The following is a 15,290-nucleotide window of genomic DNA, read 5'->3' as shown; positions in this document are numbered from 1 at the left end:
CTGTGCACTAACGTCTCTTTTATTTTGGCTTTTTGGCCCAAAGTAAAGAAACTTTTTAGATTATATTAACCTTTGCTTTTAAGTCTTCATATTGTCATTTATGGTTGCTTAAGACATTTATTGTTGCACTATGTCAGTTTTATGGTAGTTTACTTTCAATTAAGTGATAAGCCCATTAGAATAGAGAAAATAATTGCAATTGCTAATCAGGTTAATGGTGAAAAACAAAAGCCAGAAATGTCAGTTACAAGGCGGTTGCAGAATACCATCTTTTTCCTTGGTTATGTTGTGGTAGAGACATTGACATTATTAGATTAGATAAGATTAGATAAAACTATCTAATCTTATCTAAAATACCTTCTTTTTCCTCGGTTATGTTGTGGCAGAGACATTGAGATTATTAGATTAGATAAGATTAGATAAAACTATCTAATCTTATCTAAAATACCTTCTTTTTCCTCGGTTATGTTGTGGCAGAGACATTGAGATTATTGTGCACTGTACACTAATTACTGTACAGCACACAGGCTAGGCAGTCAGATAGGACCTGAAACATACAAACACAAACATTTTTCACTCATTTCATTCATGTTCAGTTCCCACTGAATATCTAGTTATCTATCTATTGAAGTAAGAGAATGCATAAGTAGCTAGAGAGGAGGGGTTTGCATGGGTTAGTGTTAAGTAAAATAGAGAGTTTCCAGGAAAAGAGGACCTTTTGCACATCAGTCATAAGCCACTGTATGAGCTGAACATGGCGGTGGAGTTGTCTTAGTGTAAATATGTACATTTCGGCCTTTGTGTTCCACAGTATTTTATGCTTCTTAAAACTGCCTGCTGCTGGGACACATCATGCTTGTCGCAACAACTGTACAGACATGATGAGCTCCACACTTACGGTACTGGTCATCAGTGTAGCCCCAATATAAGGCCATTAAGTACCTTTTTTTTCCCAAGCAGGTATTTTCTCACTACTGAATATTCCCATTTTCAGTTCACAATTTCCCATATTCATTATTTTTCCTGAAGTATGATGTACAAAAGAGCTAGAGAAACGATTCACGGCCCTCTATGAATTGTCATTGTTCCTGCTCTGTTCATACAGTATGTTGATGACAGGATGACCTGCATTTTAGCTGTACGCACTACCCTACCCACCCACTGTTTGTGTGAAGACTGTATATGTAAATGTATATGAGTCACATGAGTTATCCGTAGAGGAAGGGGAACACTATTTCTCCATTTCCTGATTGTAAACACTGGGTCTTACTGGCACCAATCAATAACGACCTGCTCAGCCTCTGACGTGACTAAATTCCATCTATGTCACAGCTATAGAACACAAGTAGAAAGGGCAGATTCTTTTGAAATCGGAGCTAGCATGACTATCGTGTCATCCTGTTCCCTGTTCCCAGAATATGAGAACTACACACCTGAAATCCATCCTTATTGGGGCTGAAGTCCCTTCCTTTGTGTCGAGTGTGTCCCAGTACAAAAGTCCCCTGGTTATGACGCACATCTAAGGGGATATTTTTAGATACCCAGGATCTTTTGTCACACTTGATGTAGTTTATGGGAATTTTCTGTTATTATAGAGCACAGCAGTGCAGATAGTGTCTACAGGAAAACGTCCCCATTATTGCATCATACCATTGGTGTGTATAGTTATACTAGCAATCCTCAAGATGATCCTTACATGTGTAAATATTGGTTTCTCATTGCCTGGCTACTCAGGAATTTGAGTGCCTGCATTTATTGCTGTATTTATTGCTTCTTAGTATTGGATGCAGTATTTCACAGTGCCAGTCTTTCCTCATTGCAGTAAATTTGGGGAATGTTTTTTATCTCTCCATGCTGTATAGTGACAACAGTTCCTTTTTCTAAAGTACAAAAGTGTCTTTTTCATCTATTCCATCATTCCCTTATTGGTCAAAAAGCCAGTGACCAGTAATGACGTTATTCCCTTTGTACTTGTCAAAGACTTTGTATTTCCTTGCTTCATTTACCACGTAGGAAAACGTCAACCCTAGCAATAACTTTAAATTAATGTGCTTTTGTTGTCTCTACTGTAGTCATAGTGGCTCACTTATTTGTTTCAGCTGTCATCAATCTGGCTTCAGAGCATAGAACTCTAACCACAGCACCATCTCTGCTGCTTTTTTGTATGAAATGCACATCATGAAAAGATGGATGGTGTCTTCTCTCTGAGAAGTGGCCAAAGTTAATAGATTAATACTGCAAATTACTTCATTACCTCAGACTGTCAGACAGTGCATGTTCATCTGTTGTATTCTGCACCCAGTAGTGCTGCTTTTAGACTTAAGACCCACAAATCACTTTAATAATAAACTTAATGTTGCCATTTTCTTTAGTACATTCTCAACCCTCCTTAACACTTTACAAAGCACTTCTTTTTGGATTCAACACACACACAAAGGCCTGCCCAGACAGGCCTGACATGTGTTGGTTTACCTGTGTGGACCGAGCTGGACAGGTGCACAAACAGGGGCCTCATGCATTTCCTCCTGTGCAGACGTCCTGCCACACATTAACTAAAGGACAACATGACGGGATGAGGAAAACAGCTCTCTTTTCCCAGCACTGCTCCACATTTGGATACTTGGACGCCCTGTTTTTGTTTGCACTCCAAATGTACACACTAGGAAAAGAAAAGAACCTTTAGCAGGTTACCATTATAACATTTTTTTATCACGCAAATTTCCTGCTTGTTTCAGTTGAAGGACAAAAGAATGTTTGTTCTTTATCGTGAAAACAGGGCTGCACGGTTGGCTTTAAATGATTGACTGGCAATGATTAACCTAACAACAGACTAATGTAGTGTACTTTATGACCTCATTAGGCGTTTCACTGCAGAATCCTTTCTTCGAGGAAAATACAGCCAGTTTTTTGCCTCTTACCCTTTGCGCTGCTTTCATTTTTATTATGTGTTTAAATAAGTGTGGTTAAGTAGAAAAGATGTGATTGCGTATTTTCCTGAGCCTAAAAGAACATACGCTTGTTTTCTCAAAGCATTTTCTTCCGTTATGAATTTCATTTCTCAGACTTTGTTTTTGAGTCGTTTTATTAAAGGAAAAACACAGAAACATTCCACATTTGTGTAATAAAATGTTAAAATATCAAAGAGGAAATAATGTTGCATTACAGGCATCAAGCATTTACATTGTTTAACAACTCATTGTTTTGCACAAAAAAAAACAGTGCAGCACTTTGCGCCACTTATATGTACAGCGTATGTATAAAGTTCCAATTGAAAAATATTCAGTCCATAAATATTCCTTCATTTTCCCATTGCTATCTAACTAGATCACATTTTGCAATCCATACTGATTTCTGAATAAAATGAAAGACATTTGAATGATACAATAAAATAATGTAACACAATGTACAATGTTTTGACATCATCACTACTGGTAAAAGCGAGGCATATGGAGACAGTGCAGTGGCTGCTTTTCATGTGACCCCTTTACCTTTACTATAAATACGTTCTGTTTTGCTGTTATTGTGCATGTTTGAGAGTGTTCATTGCAGCTGTGAGAGAAGGGCCCTGCAGTCTTGGAGTCTCTCCAGCTCCTCAACCACATCAATCAGCCTCTCGACCTTCTCTGGGGGGAGCACCTCCCCTGCGTTGTTCCTGAACTTCTTCTTCAGGCTCTCATTGGTCAGCGGATTGCGCCAGTGCCCGTAGAAGGTGTCACAGCGTCCCGTCAGGATGTCTCCGCCAACAAGCGTCACCTGGACTTCGCCGTACATGCGGTTGAAGTTAGCTGGGTTGTCCTGGGGATGCTCCACGCGAACACGGCTCAGCAGGGCGAGCAGGTCAGGGCGCATCATGGCAGCGGGCGCGAAGGACTGCACGGTCACCTCACCATCCAGGAGAGCGCTGCAAGCATTGAACTGGAAGGAGTGGCGTGCCTCGTGCTCAGAGTCAGGGAAAGGCCTGTTGATGTATTTAGATTTTGGGACTCTGAGCAGGATGTCTTGGATTTGAGCAGGGGAGACAGTGCCAGGGTTTAACCCCACGAGAAGCTTGTGGATCGAGGCTGCAGCATCTGCCACCCAGTGCATCCCCAGATGGGCGGGGAAGCGCTTGAATCCTATGTCCTGCTCCTCGAGCAGGAACATATGGCCATTGTCATTTGGTGATTCTAAAGGCTGTGGCACATAGTCTTCATAAAATGCATTGAAGCCAGCCACCCCAGCAACAGCATCCAGGACCAGAGGACTCGCTTCTAGGCCACGTGAGGCCAGCAGAGCAGCCTCCAGCCCCAGACGTGAGGCATTACCGATGTGGAGGGGTTTAGACTGAGTGGCAGCATTAGCCATTGGGGCCCCAGCCAGGGAAGCAGCTATAGCCAAGGCATGACTGCACCGGGAGTGATCCAAAGACAAGAGCCGAGCACAGGCGGCTGCACTTCCCATGGTCCCCACCACACTGGGAGGGTGAAACCTGCCGACGGGGAAGACAGAAAGAAAGAGACAAAGAGACTTTGGTGAGGTGTTTTGGAACAATTTACTCATGCAACTCTGTCATTATGACTCCAGCAGAACTCCTGTGTGCGAAGGTGTCTCCTTGCACAAACAGCTACTCTTTTATGTGACTCTCCACATGCAGCTTATTTCAGGCCTGTAGGAGGAAATTGTTTTTAAGCCTTCTTAGTATTTCTGAATAAACAAACAAATAATTTGGTGGGTCACTTGACTTGGTGTAAACACTTGCCAAAAGGAGCCTTGTGTGATATTTACCTTGACATGGCTAATTGTGCAAACACTACCCACAGAGCCTCTGCTGTCCCTGCGATTAACATAATAACATGCGCACACCTGTCACAGCTCACTGACAACTCTAAGAGACTGCAGATTACACTGCACCAGCCTCCTTGTAAACCACACTGCAGAGATCAGCAGAGTCAAATATGGATCCCTGAAGACTCATGTGGAGGCTGCTTTTCCATGCAGAATACAAAAAGCAACCCCTAAACAAGGAGCTGGCTTTATACGTGTGATCACCAAGGGAGACCCAGCAAAGTGCAAAACCTACTGCAATGTTGCTATTAGCCTGTAAATGACAGCATCCAGTTTGACTCGTGCTCTGAGGCGCTCACCTCTTGGGGATGTTGTGGGCTTCGTTAGAGAACCTCATCAGTCGGCCCTGGATCTCAAGGCCGACGTTGAATGCCAGCAGGAAGTCCTGGCCGCTCGGTTTACTTTTAGCAGGCATCATGTCACTGAGTGCTAACACAGCAGGAAGGACCGCTCCTGAGGGATGAGTGGCAGGGTGCCATGTATCATCAAAGTCCATGGAGTGAGTCTGCAGCAAAAAAAACCAGACCATTAAAAAAAAAATTTTCAACAATTAAATGATTGTGAATAGTACATAGTGTTACAAACACGATGCTGCTGTGCTTCGTGCAATAACACACTAACTAGCTGTAAACAATATTTATAATTAGCTGCAATTTGGCTCTCTACACCCATCTCCTTTTTCAGCAAACTGGAAAATTCCTTTAATTGCCATAACAGGCCTCAACCGCTGCAGGTTCTAGAAATGAGCTTGACATCATGATGGTTTCTTTAGGAATGGAAGGAAAATAATGTTTGCAGACATAACGGTCATTTCTGCAGAAGGGTAATGTGGGGTCAATTCAGTATTTTCATCAACCCCTCCTGTGGTTGCATGCCCAGACAGCAGAGTATAACACAGCTGTAATGGGTTTAGTGCGTCTGAAATTACTACTAGTGGACAGCTGTGACACATCTATTCCACCTATTTATACTCACCGCCACTCCATTAACGAAAGCTGCCAGTGTCGGCGAGAGCCTCGTGCCCCTGCGTCCGTACACAGAGCTGATGTCATCAGGAGCATACATGTGCTGAAGGGGAAAAGACGGAGACAGGTAAACACAGGGTGTTGTCACAAAGACTTTTTTAATACATTTTGTGGTCGCAGATTGTGTCATCGCGTGCATAAAGTGAACTTTAAAAAGCTCTGGTGTATCACTCCTCAGTTGAAAGCTGAATAAGTTTCTTTGTAAGTCATACGTCAAACAGAAATTTGGAGACAAAGGTCACCGCACATAAAACTCCTGCCTGTTCCCAAGTTATATGATGAAATCCAGCAGCTATAATGATAACCTCTGATTTTTTTTCTAATCTGTCCGCACACAGCTGTTGCACTGGCATACAGCTACACTTTTTATAAGGTCACACAATTGCTTTCATCTGTCTTGTTGCCTCGTAGACACCTGAGATATGTCTTTCTTTTTTTTCCTTTCACCCGTGCTGCCTCACCTGGCAGTGCTGCAGGGCCAATTCAAACACATCTGTCGTGCTGCCAATCAAACCAACTCCAATGCTGTCCAGCACCATTCTTTTGCTGCGGTGGAGCACCACAGAGGACAAGTGCTGAGGCTTTACTTCACTGATGAACCTCCCATAGCTGGCTGTGACTGTGTCCTCAGAGGCTGGCAGCTTCAAGACTGCACGGGGGAAAGAGTGAGAGGTGAGCAGAGAGACGGAAAAATGTCAGGGGTAAGTACTTAGTTCATGTGAAATACATCTTGTTGTTTGACAAGAAGTTAGAGTAAAGTAGAGTGTACCAAAAGTTAGGTTTACCTTCCACTGCAGACTTATGCAGCCCTCTGACAGCCCACACTGGTCTAATGGTTTTCTGCAGGACAAAGTGTACAGAATATCTTTACTGACACCTGTAAACCACTAACATTTGGTGTATTTTTCTTTAAATAGTAGTATAAGTTTTTTTTTTGTTTTTTTTTACATATCAGATGCAGTTAAATGAACCTTTCAGTTGACTCTGGGATCACCATAATGAATATTACTGTGTGTCTCTTGTAAAAGAGCTGCTGCTGAGACGGAGCTGCAACAGGTGTGGCACGCAGTGCAAGCTTAATTATGATTTTAGAGCTCAGTGACACATTCTACACCAGGCTGGATGAAGTTTTAAGCATGGCAGCAAGTTTACTTGATTTTCTCAAGCAAGAACAAGATTCATGCCCTTAATACCAGTCTGGGGTAGATAGATCTCCATTAATATCACAAAAATATCTTTAAATCTTTACCTGTAATGTGGAGATCATGGTCCCAGTCAGTTGTTTCTCTTGTTGCTCTTCTATTTCTCTCTTTGTCTTTGATGCAGCAGGTTTGCAGTCAACAGCTTGTCAAGGATGCTGATGCTTTTCGGATTGAGGGAGTACCTGCCCTTATATAGACCAGGCTGCTGATCCTGACATGGGAGGAACAGGGAAGCTCAGACGAATCCTTGAAAAAAAACAAAACAATACATATCAGATTAAGAGAAGGAATTTCCACAGTAACCATCATCATCACCGTCATAACAATCATCACCTTCCTCAAAGAGGAGGAGTGGTATGTAATCATCTGGTTAAGGAGCAGTGAGGTCACCTGTCAGGTAGCAGGCTGTGAGATCGAGTGGGGGAATTTTCATGAACTCCTCCTCCACCCACCCTTATTTATGACAAACTTTCATCCCTGCTTCAGAACAACTCAGCAGTGTTTGAGCGTCTTCACCAGGTAAGACTTTATTTTCATTTGCTTTGTTACCAGCCGGCACAAAGACTATACAAATATCTGTTAGTTAGTTGAAAGAGGAACAAGTATCACAATGTAAAGTTATTTATAAGATTGACAAAAAGAATACCAAAATTACAACTCTGAAATAGTTGGCAACTTAAAAAACCTCACGTCTTTTGGGTAAATATTACTCTGTTAGTTATGGATTAAATGCTCACTGAAGCAGACACCTGCTGCTTTGTTGTCACAGAGCAGGAAAGTTGAACACAGCTACTCGGCTGTTTTACCTTAGATTAGCCCATTTACGACTGGGTGGGGTCAAATACTCTCAGGTTTCTGTGAGCGTAAAGGAAAAAAGACAGAAAAGAGCCAGAGAGAGCAGAACTTAAAATTTAGGACTTTACAGTTTGTCATTGCTGCTTTATGGTATAGTTATGTTCCTTAAAGGTATCATAATTTGCTTTTAGCCTTAGCTAATTATGTTACTTTTGTATGATGCAGTTTAGCTCCATGTGGTCGGCTTTTCTGGGGTTTTAAGAGTGTCAAGTGTTGCTTTTCATTAAAAAACAACAGGGACCTCTCTCTCTGTGCATACAATTTGCATGAGGTATTGCATGTACATTTTAGCACCACAGTAATACTTATAGTTCTCTACCACTATGGCAAGTTATTATTTACAGGAAAATAATTAAGACTGAGAAAGTATTTGTAAAGTCTCCATTTGTCTTTTTGGTTGATTCCTGCATTTGTTAGTGCTCATCATCTTTAATTCAAAGAAAATGTACATAGATGTACAGTATATATGTATATATATTCATGAATATGCTGTCTGTGTTTTTTGCTTCACTGTTTCAGTGAAACTGTAGATTGACAACAACAACATTATGGCAACACCAGATGGGTTTCCAGCCAGTTTCTATGGTGAGCCAGGAGTGTTAGGCATATTATCCAATGGGATCAGTGCATTCCTCGTGCTTCTACAGAACTTCAATACAGCACACACCGGCAATGCACCAGTGGGAGTGGAGAACATACTTGCAGGTTAGACTTTTAGAACATCTGCTAAAATAATGTAATAAAACTTCACACAAAATTGTCTTAGTAATTTCAGTTTTATTTTTCATAGGTGTTCACCTCATCCTGATTGGTGGTTTATGCCAACTGGTGGCTGGACTGCTTTCCTTTAGAAAATACGATCATCTGAGTGGCACTGCCTTCATTGGCTATGCTGCTCTTTGGGGCAGTTATGGTGCCACCAGAATCTTCTTTGGTGCCACAGCTGATCCTCCTGCACATTTGTCTGCAAATTTGAGCAACGTGTTGTCGAATGCCACTACAGAGATCCCAATTTTCCTGTCACTGAAAGAGTCAGCGATCGCTGGTCTGGTGCCCTATATCCTTCTGTCCTTTCTCATAGCCTTCTGCTCTGCCACAGTCAACTACATCATGCCCTTTGTCTTTGGGGCCCTCACAGCCACCTTAATTTTTGAAGCAGTGAGTCTAGTAGCAAGCCCCTGGGCTCTCGTGGTCTCTGGGGTTCTAGAGTTACTCATTCTGATTTTTGCCATCTACGGAGCAGCTGCACTGCTCGCCAAAGGTCTGACTCAACGTCTAGCCCTCAAAGGCTTCGGGACCCCCCTCTTTAATGTTCTCCTGCTAGGGACCACCAACTCAACAAGTGCCCAGAGCATTGGCCAAGAGAAGAAGAAGAACACGAAATACGCAGAGCCCATGGCCCTGGGTGTCTTCTGTGACACTGTTGCCTCCTTCATCTTTGCGTTCTACAGCTTTGGGTACATGAAGGCCTTTGGGTTGGGGGCTGCATGGGTCTCAATCACCATATTTGGCCAGCTGTTGTCCAGCTACTACGCCTATCTACGTCAAGATTGCTACCACACTACTAAGTTTGGTCTTCATGCCACATATTGGCTGATCCAGGCTTGGGATGAGTTTGTGGTATCTGTTCTGGTTGTGGAGAACACTAGAGTGGTCTCAGGGAGGGAAGCAATGGTGGGGAATTGGTTTTTTGTGGCAGCGGGCTTGGTGCTCTGTGTGGCAAGCCTGAACACAGATGTTCTGGAACTGATCCACAACATGCTGTTTGTTGTGATCACAGTCTCAACAGTCCCCCAGATCCCTCCACGGGGATACTACATCTTCTTTGGCGTAGCTTGCTCCCTGTTCACCGCGGCCTCCCTGTATAGCACTTTCTCACGTCTCATCAACACCATAGCAGAGAAGTCTCTAATCCCTATAGGACCACAGCCCGTCTCCACAGACCAGTTGAAGAAGGCTTTGAGCTGCGGCAGGGCCAAACAGGGAGTCCAGGAGGCACGGGCCCATACCGACCAGGGTTCAGACGCCATGTTCTACCTTTCCAATGGGGTTGCAGCTCTCTCAGCTCTTCACACAAGATCATCCAGCACAAATCCTGCATTCCTTCATCTGACTGTCCCTTGGGTCCTTATCTCTGGAGCCATCATCCAGGCCTATGTCAGCCGGCTGCAAGTCACAGGAGGGGGCCGTTTTGGGTCAGTCATCTCATCCATCTATGTAGTAGTGTGGGCCACCTGGACCTGGTTTAGGTTTGCAGGTATGTCAGTACAAACATGTTTAAAATTAAGATTTGTTCTGAGTGAACTGCACAAAATTCTGATCCCAAGTTTTTCTTTTCTAGGTGAACTGCTTCAGCTTTCCACAGAGGCAGCCTACGGTTTCACAGCAGGAGCCATTGCTCTCCTGGTCATTAATGCTTTCCTAATGCTGATTGGTAAGGTTAACAAGATTATTGTTTTGTAGATGAATTCATCAATTTGTTCATTTTTGAGCTTGTTTTCATCCTTCCATTGTTTATGTCAGCTGCCTATAGGAACCTAGTTTTGCTGTTTCTAACGACCATCATGGAGGTTGTTCTGGTCTGTTTCCTCCTTTCCACTCTGCAGCGACTGCCATATGGGCTCGAGAGTAAGTAAAGACAAAGCCTTGTTGTGAGCACATTTTTTTAACGGTTTTTAAATCTAGAAATAGGCTTAAATTTGAATCTTTTGAAAAAGACATCTGCTAATTGAAACATTTTGACATTGTCTTTACAGTAGCCATGCTTGCAATACTTTCAACAATTTGCATATATGGAGCTCTGGCGTCACTGGTGAACTGCATCTTCTCACAGAGACTGCTGCCTATGGGCCCTCCTCTAATAAAGGTAATCAATTAAGAGACTCATTTACATTCCTCTAAATTTGTAGTGGTCCATTTTCATTTTGTGAAAATGTCACTCTCTCTGTGGCCTGTCTCAGGAGGAGGTGAAGCAGGAGTCTGCTTCAGTGCTACCCTGTCCTGCGGTTAATTCACGGCTCACCAGCGGTCTCCTGAAGATCGCTGGCATCCTGGAGGAAGGAGGAGTATGTGGTATTCCCACAGACACTGTGTATGCGCTGGCCGCCTCCTGCAAGAATCCTCAAGCTATAGAGAAAATCTACAACATTAAAGTGAGAATAAGCTGGAAGCACGTAATATGAGCCTGATCATTAAATCCAATTTCAACATTTTGTCTTTGATGTGAACCTCATCAACCTGTTATCTGTGACCTGATCCAGGACAGACCGGCAGAGAAGCCCATCTGCATTTGCATCTCTAATGTGGAGCAGCTGGTGGCAGCCAAGCCTCCCTTCAGTCCTCTGCTGTGGGAGTTTATGAGAAATGTGTATCCCGGAGGCATCAGCTGCATCGTCAGCAAAGGGGACTGGCTGTTCAGACTAGGTAAACTCTTCAAACCAGTTTAAATGCCGCGTTACTGGATTCAATTTACAACTGTTTCAGCTTATCTTAAATTAATATCAATGATCAGTATTTACCTCACCTTTCCATCATTCTCATGTAGGAGTGGGACCAGCTTTTGACCGTGTCGGTACCAAGGACAGCATCATGATCCGCGTCCCTGACCACACCGTCACCGGCCACCTGTGTGACATCACTGGACCCCTTGCTATCACCTCAGCCAATCCCAGCGGAGAAGCAGACAGCACCCACCACAGCATGGTCATCAAGTAAGTGTCGCCTAACAGAACTCTACTGTACTCAAGTCTCATGTGTCATCTTCAGTGTCCATTTACAGCAGATTAATCTTGTGTAGCTGTGGGACAAAAGTGTCATTCATTGTCTATCACAATACATTGCTCATGGGTGGCGACTACATGCGCATTCACTCACACACTCACACACTTTCCTGCCGTCTTGTTTGCCACAGTCGACTGGGACACAAGATCCAAGGGGTTCTGTGTGACGGGGACTCAAATGAAGTGGTTGCATCCACTGTGGTCAACTGCCTGAAGATCGACGAAGGTAAAATGCAAAACATTCCCACAACATTCCCTCTTTTTTGTGTGTTTTAACAGGAACTTTCTAACTCAGGCCTGTCAAACTGTTTTCACAGGGACCATCACCATCGTGAGGGAAGGCTGCGTCCCTGCAGTAAAAGTCCGACAGATCTTTGACAGAGTGAAAAGCACCATGGTGTGATTGTCCTGTACCTTGCTCCTCTCCTTCAGTGAGCCTCCTCATGCCTGGTTCCATATTAGATCGGCTTACTCAGCTCCCCAACTCCAACAATCTCAGACACACGTTATGAACAATATGAGAAACACTGAGTGAGAGACAGAGTGTTGCTGGTTGTATATTTATTTAAATGTGTATGTTACAATAAAATAACTGTTTGTTTCTGAGCTGCTTAATTCTGGCCGAAATAAAACTGTAAGAACTTTAATTTAAATAAGTGAAGATAATATCACATAATCTTTATGAAATGACAATTGTAAATGTTTAATCACTCTTTAAACCTTCATTGATAGATGTAAATTCTACTGTACATGGACATGACTTTCACACTTGCTAATTTAATGCTAATTTGAGGGTGGAACAGAAAACTTCTCTCCTTTTACTGCATGTTTTTAAGCTCGCTGTGCATTTTGGTGCTGAATAAATCTGTGGAAATAAATAACGAGTTTGAATCAGTTGTGACTGCAGAAATTCTAGAAATAGTTATTTGTTTGTAAAGGAAACTCAGTTTTCAGGCTTCTTCTGGGACATCCAGCATTTCTGGCACGATGGTGCGGCAGATTAAATTACACACCTCTTATATATATATATATACATACATATATATATATATACACAAATATCAAAATAATGTATTATGTTACTAAAAATTACAAGATGTTACTGATAAAAACTAAAAAGAAAGCAGAGAAGCATGCGCTACACTGCAGAAAAAGAGCCGACTTTGCACATTGTAGACTACAGCTCAACATGTCAGCAAATAGTCTCATTTTGAGCTTAACGAGGGAGAAAAATGTCTCCCTACTTTCTGCGTGGTCATCGTTATATGTGCTGCCTTATGTAATTGTTTTAATGACAGAAATCATATCATTTCTAAAGTTCATCACAAAGTAATCTTTACAGGAAGAAATCTTATTTTCCTGATAGATCAGGCTAAGACTGCTTGAAAGGTGGGGCTATCCTGTACGTAATGATAAGGATCCTGGATCCTTAAAATCTAATCGGAGCACAGAAACCTCTTATTTATTTAGTTAATCACTGTCCTGATAACAGGATTCTGTAACAATAAGGAAATATCTGTGAATTTTCCTTGTTGTTTCCCAGAGCCACTGCTCTTACTGAGTAACTCATTACCAAGAAGCATTGAATCAGGTGGAAAAGAGCTTAAAAAGCTATTGAAGGCATTTTAGAGACGGGCGAAGAGCTTTATTAAACAAACAAGAAAGACTTACATGTGACAATAATGTGACTGAACCCATACTGTCATTTTAAATGAAAAACTACCAAACAGCCACACTCTGCTTACAGCTGTAGACACAGCGGTGCTTGGAAATGAATGCTAACATCAGCAGGCTAACATGCTCACAATGACAATGCTAACAAAGTCAGGTTTAGCAGGTATGATGTTCACCATGTTCACCGTCTTTAGTTTAGTACGTTATCATGCCAACATTTGTTGATTGACACCAAACACGAGGCGCAGCTGAAGCTGATGGAGGCGTCTGAAACTACAGTGATGGAGGACTGACAGACTCGCGTCTCCATCCCTGGAGCCACACAAGTGCAGTGAACCAGCTCATGCTGATTTCACAAAGTTCAGGACGTTAACACCCTGTCGAGAGCTGACATAAATTTCAATCAATGTTTATTCATGTGTGATGCCATTTTGGTGATCATGCTATAATGAAGTGTTATGTCTTTTATTATAAGGCACATATCAGTTAAGAAATCCAGAAAGACAGCTTAGAGTCACTGCGTTTCATTTTTAAGGTGTGATTGCAAACAAAGGAAACTTATTTTTTAGGCTTCTTCCGGGACATCCAGCGTTTCTGGCATGACGGTGCGGCAGATTAAATTACACACCTCTGATTGTTGTGGTTTGTCATTAAAGCTGAGTAACTTTACAAGACGTTTCTCAAGTAATTTGCTATGTAACTAAAAATAACAAGATGTCATTGATGAAAACAAAACAAAAAAATTCTTGATAGATCAGGCTAAGACTGCTTGAAAGGTGGGGCTATACTGAGGAAACTCAGTTTTCAGGCTTCTTCCGGTGCATCCAGCGTTTCTGGCACGATGGTGCGGCAGATTTAATGACACACGTCAGATTGTTGTGGTTTGTCATCAAAGTTGAGTAACTTTACAAGACGTTTCTCATGAATTTGTTTGGCAACTGAAAATAACAAGATGTCACTGATAAAAACAAAAAATGAAAACAGAGGAAGCGTGCACTCTGAAAAACGAACTAACCATTTGTTTCTGAGCTGTTTGATTCTGGCAGAAATAAAACTGTAAGAACTTTGATTCAAATAAGTTAAGATAATATCCCAATGTCTTTATGAAATGACAATTGTAAATGTTTAATCATTCTTTAAACCTTCATTGATAGATTTAAATTCTACTGTAATTTACTGCTAATTTAATGCTAATTTGAGGGTGGAACAGAAAACTTCTCTCCTTTTACTGCATGTTTTTAAGCTCGCTGTGCATTTTGGTGCTGAATAAATCTGTGGAAACAAATAACGAGTTTGAATCAGTTGTGACTGCAGAAATTCTAGAAATAGTTATTTGTTTGTAAAGGAAACTCAGTTTTCAGGCTTCTTCTGGGACATCCAGCATTTCTGGCACGATGGTGCGGCAGATTTAATGACACACCTCCGATTGTTGTGGTTTGTCATTAAAGCTGAGTAACTTTACAAGTTTCTCAAGTAATTTGTTATGTAACTAAAATAACAAGATGTCACTGATCGATCAGGCTAAGACTGCTTGAAAGGTGGGGCTATACTGAGGAAACTCAGTTTTCAGGCTTCTTCCGGTGCATCCGGCGCTTCTGGCACGATGGTGCGGCAGATTTAATGACACACCTCTGTAGGGCCGGTTGTTGCTATGGGCAATGTGGGCGAGCGCCCGGGCACAATCTATGTGAGGGCGTATGAGGGCGCCGCGCCCGAGCGCCGTCAAAAAGACAAAACAAAACAAATAAACTAAAGTCAAAACAAAACTCACCGGTTTTCTAGACTACCGCTTATTTCCATGTCAAGTTAGCTGAGAGGGCGCTTGGGTGCTCTCGTTGTCACGTCAACTTGCTCCTGAGAGTTATACAGGTTGTGTGTGTCTTTCGGACACTGTCCGAAGAGGCAAGGGGGAGGGGGGAGGGGGGAGGGGG

The 15,290-nt window shown here is 42.4% G+C and overlaps 2 protein-coding genes across 2 annotated transcripts; one reads left to right on the top strand and one right to left on the bottom strand.

Annotated features, from left to right (window-relative positions):
- Positions 1 to 3,276: 3,276 nt before the first annotated feature.
- On the bottom strand, positions 3,277 to 7,226 carry irg1l (immunoresponsive gene 1, like). The gene is made up of 6 exons (XM_041944605.1): positions 7,099 to 7,226; positions 6,635 to 6,689; positions 6,311 to 6,498; positions 5,800 to 5,892; positions 5,124 to 5,329; positions 3,277 to 4,468 (listed from the first exon to the last, which is right to left on the bottom strand). The coding sequence occupies exons 1-6, from the start codon at positions 7,114 to 7,116 to the stop codon at positions 3,541 to 3,543; spliced, it is 1,488 nt and encodes a 495-aa protein (XP_041800539.1). The 5' UTR covers positions 7,117 to 7,226; the 3' UTR covers positions 3,277 to 3,540.
- A 313-nt stretch (positions 7,227 to 7,539) lies between these two features.
- On the top strand, positions 7,540 to 12,480 carry si:ch211-153b23.3. Its single transcript, XM_041944524.1, has 11 exons — positions 7,540 to 7,570; positions 8,426 to 8,611; positions 8,697 to 10,163; positions 10,248 to 10,340; positions 10,430 to 10,534; positions 10,663 to 10,772; positions 10,867 to 11,058; positions 11,167 to 11,329; positions 11,451 to 11,616; positions 11,817 to 11,911; positions 12,003 to 12,480. The coding sequence occupies exons 2-11, from the start codon at positions 8,455 to 8,457 to the stop codon at positions 12,086 to 12,088; spliced, it is 2,634 nt and encodes an 877-aa protein (XP_041800458.1). The 5' UTR covers positions 7,540 to 7,570; positions 8,426 to 8,454; the 3' UTR covers positions 12,089 to 12,480.
- The last annotated feature ends 2,810 nt before the right edge of the window (positions 12,481 to 15,290 follow it).

This window comes from Chelmon rostratus, chromosome 9 (assembly GCF_017976325.1).
Source record: "Chelmon rostratus isolate fCheRos1 chromosome 9, fCheRos1.pri, whole genome shotgun sequence".
NCBI lineage: Eukaryota > Metazoa > Chordata > Actinopteri > Chaetodontiformes > Chaetodontidae > Chelmon > Chelmon rostratus.
Note: the sequence above shows the minus strand (reverse complement) of the source record. Positions and strands in the feature narration are given on the sequence as shown.

What these genes read in the sequence shown, in the direction of transcription:
- irg1l (XM_041944605.1), bottom strand. An exon ending in GCATAAGTCTGCAGTGGAAG is followed by an intron (nt 6,499 to 6,634) that starts GTAAACCTAACT and finishes TCCCCCGTGCAG; the next exon opens with TCTTGAAGCTGCCAGCCTCT. An exon ending in CTTTCGTTAATGGAGTGGCG is followed by an intron (nt 5,330 to 5,799) that starts GTGAGTATAAAT and finishes TTTTTGCTGCAG; the next exon opens with ACTCACTCCATGGACTTTGA.
- si:ch211-153b23.3 (XM_041944524.1), top strand. Translation starts at nt 8,455, where the DNA reads ATGGCAACACCAGATGGGTTTCCAGCCAGTTTCTATGGTGAGCCAGGA. An exon ending in ACTGCCATATGGGCTCGAGA is followed by an intron (nt 10,535 to 10,662) that starts GTAAGTAAAGAC and finishes TTGTCTTTACAG; the next exon opens with TAGCCATGCTTGCAATACTT. An exon ending in TGGGCCCTCCTCTAATAAAG is followed by an intron (nt 10,773 to 10,866) that starts GTAATCAATTAA and finishes GGCCTGTCTCAG; the next exon opens with GAGGAGGTGAAGCAGGAGTC.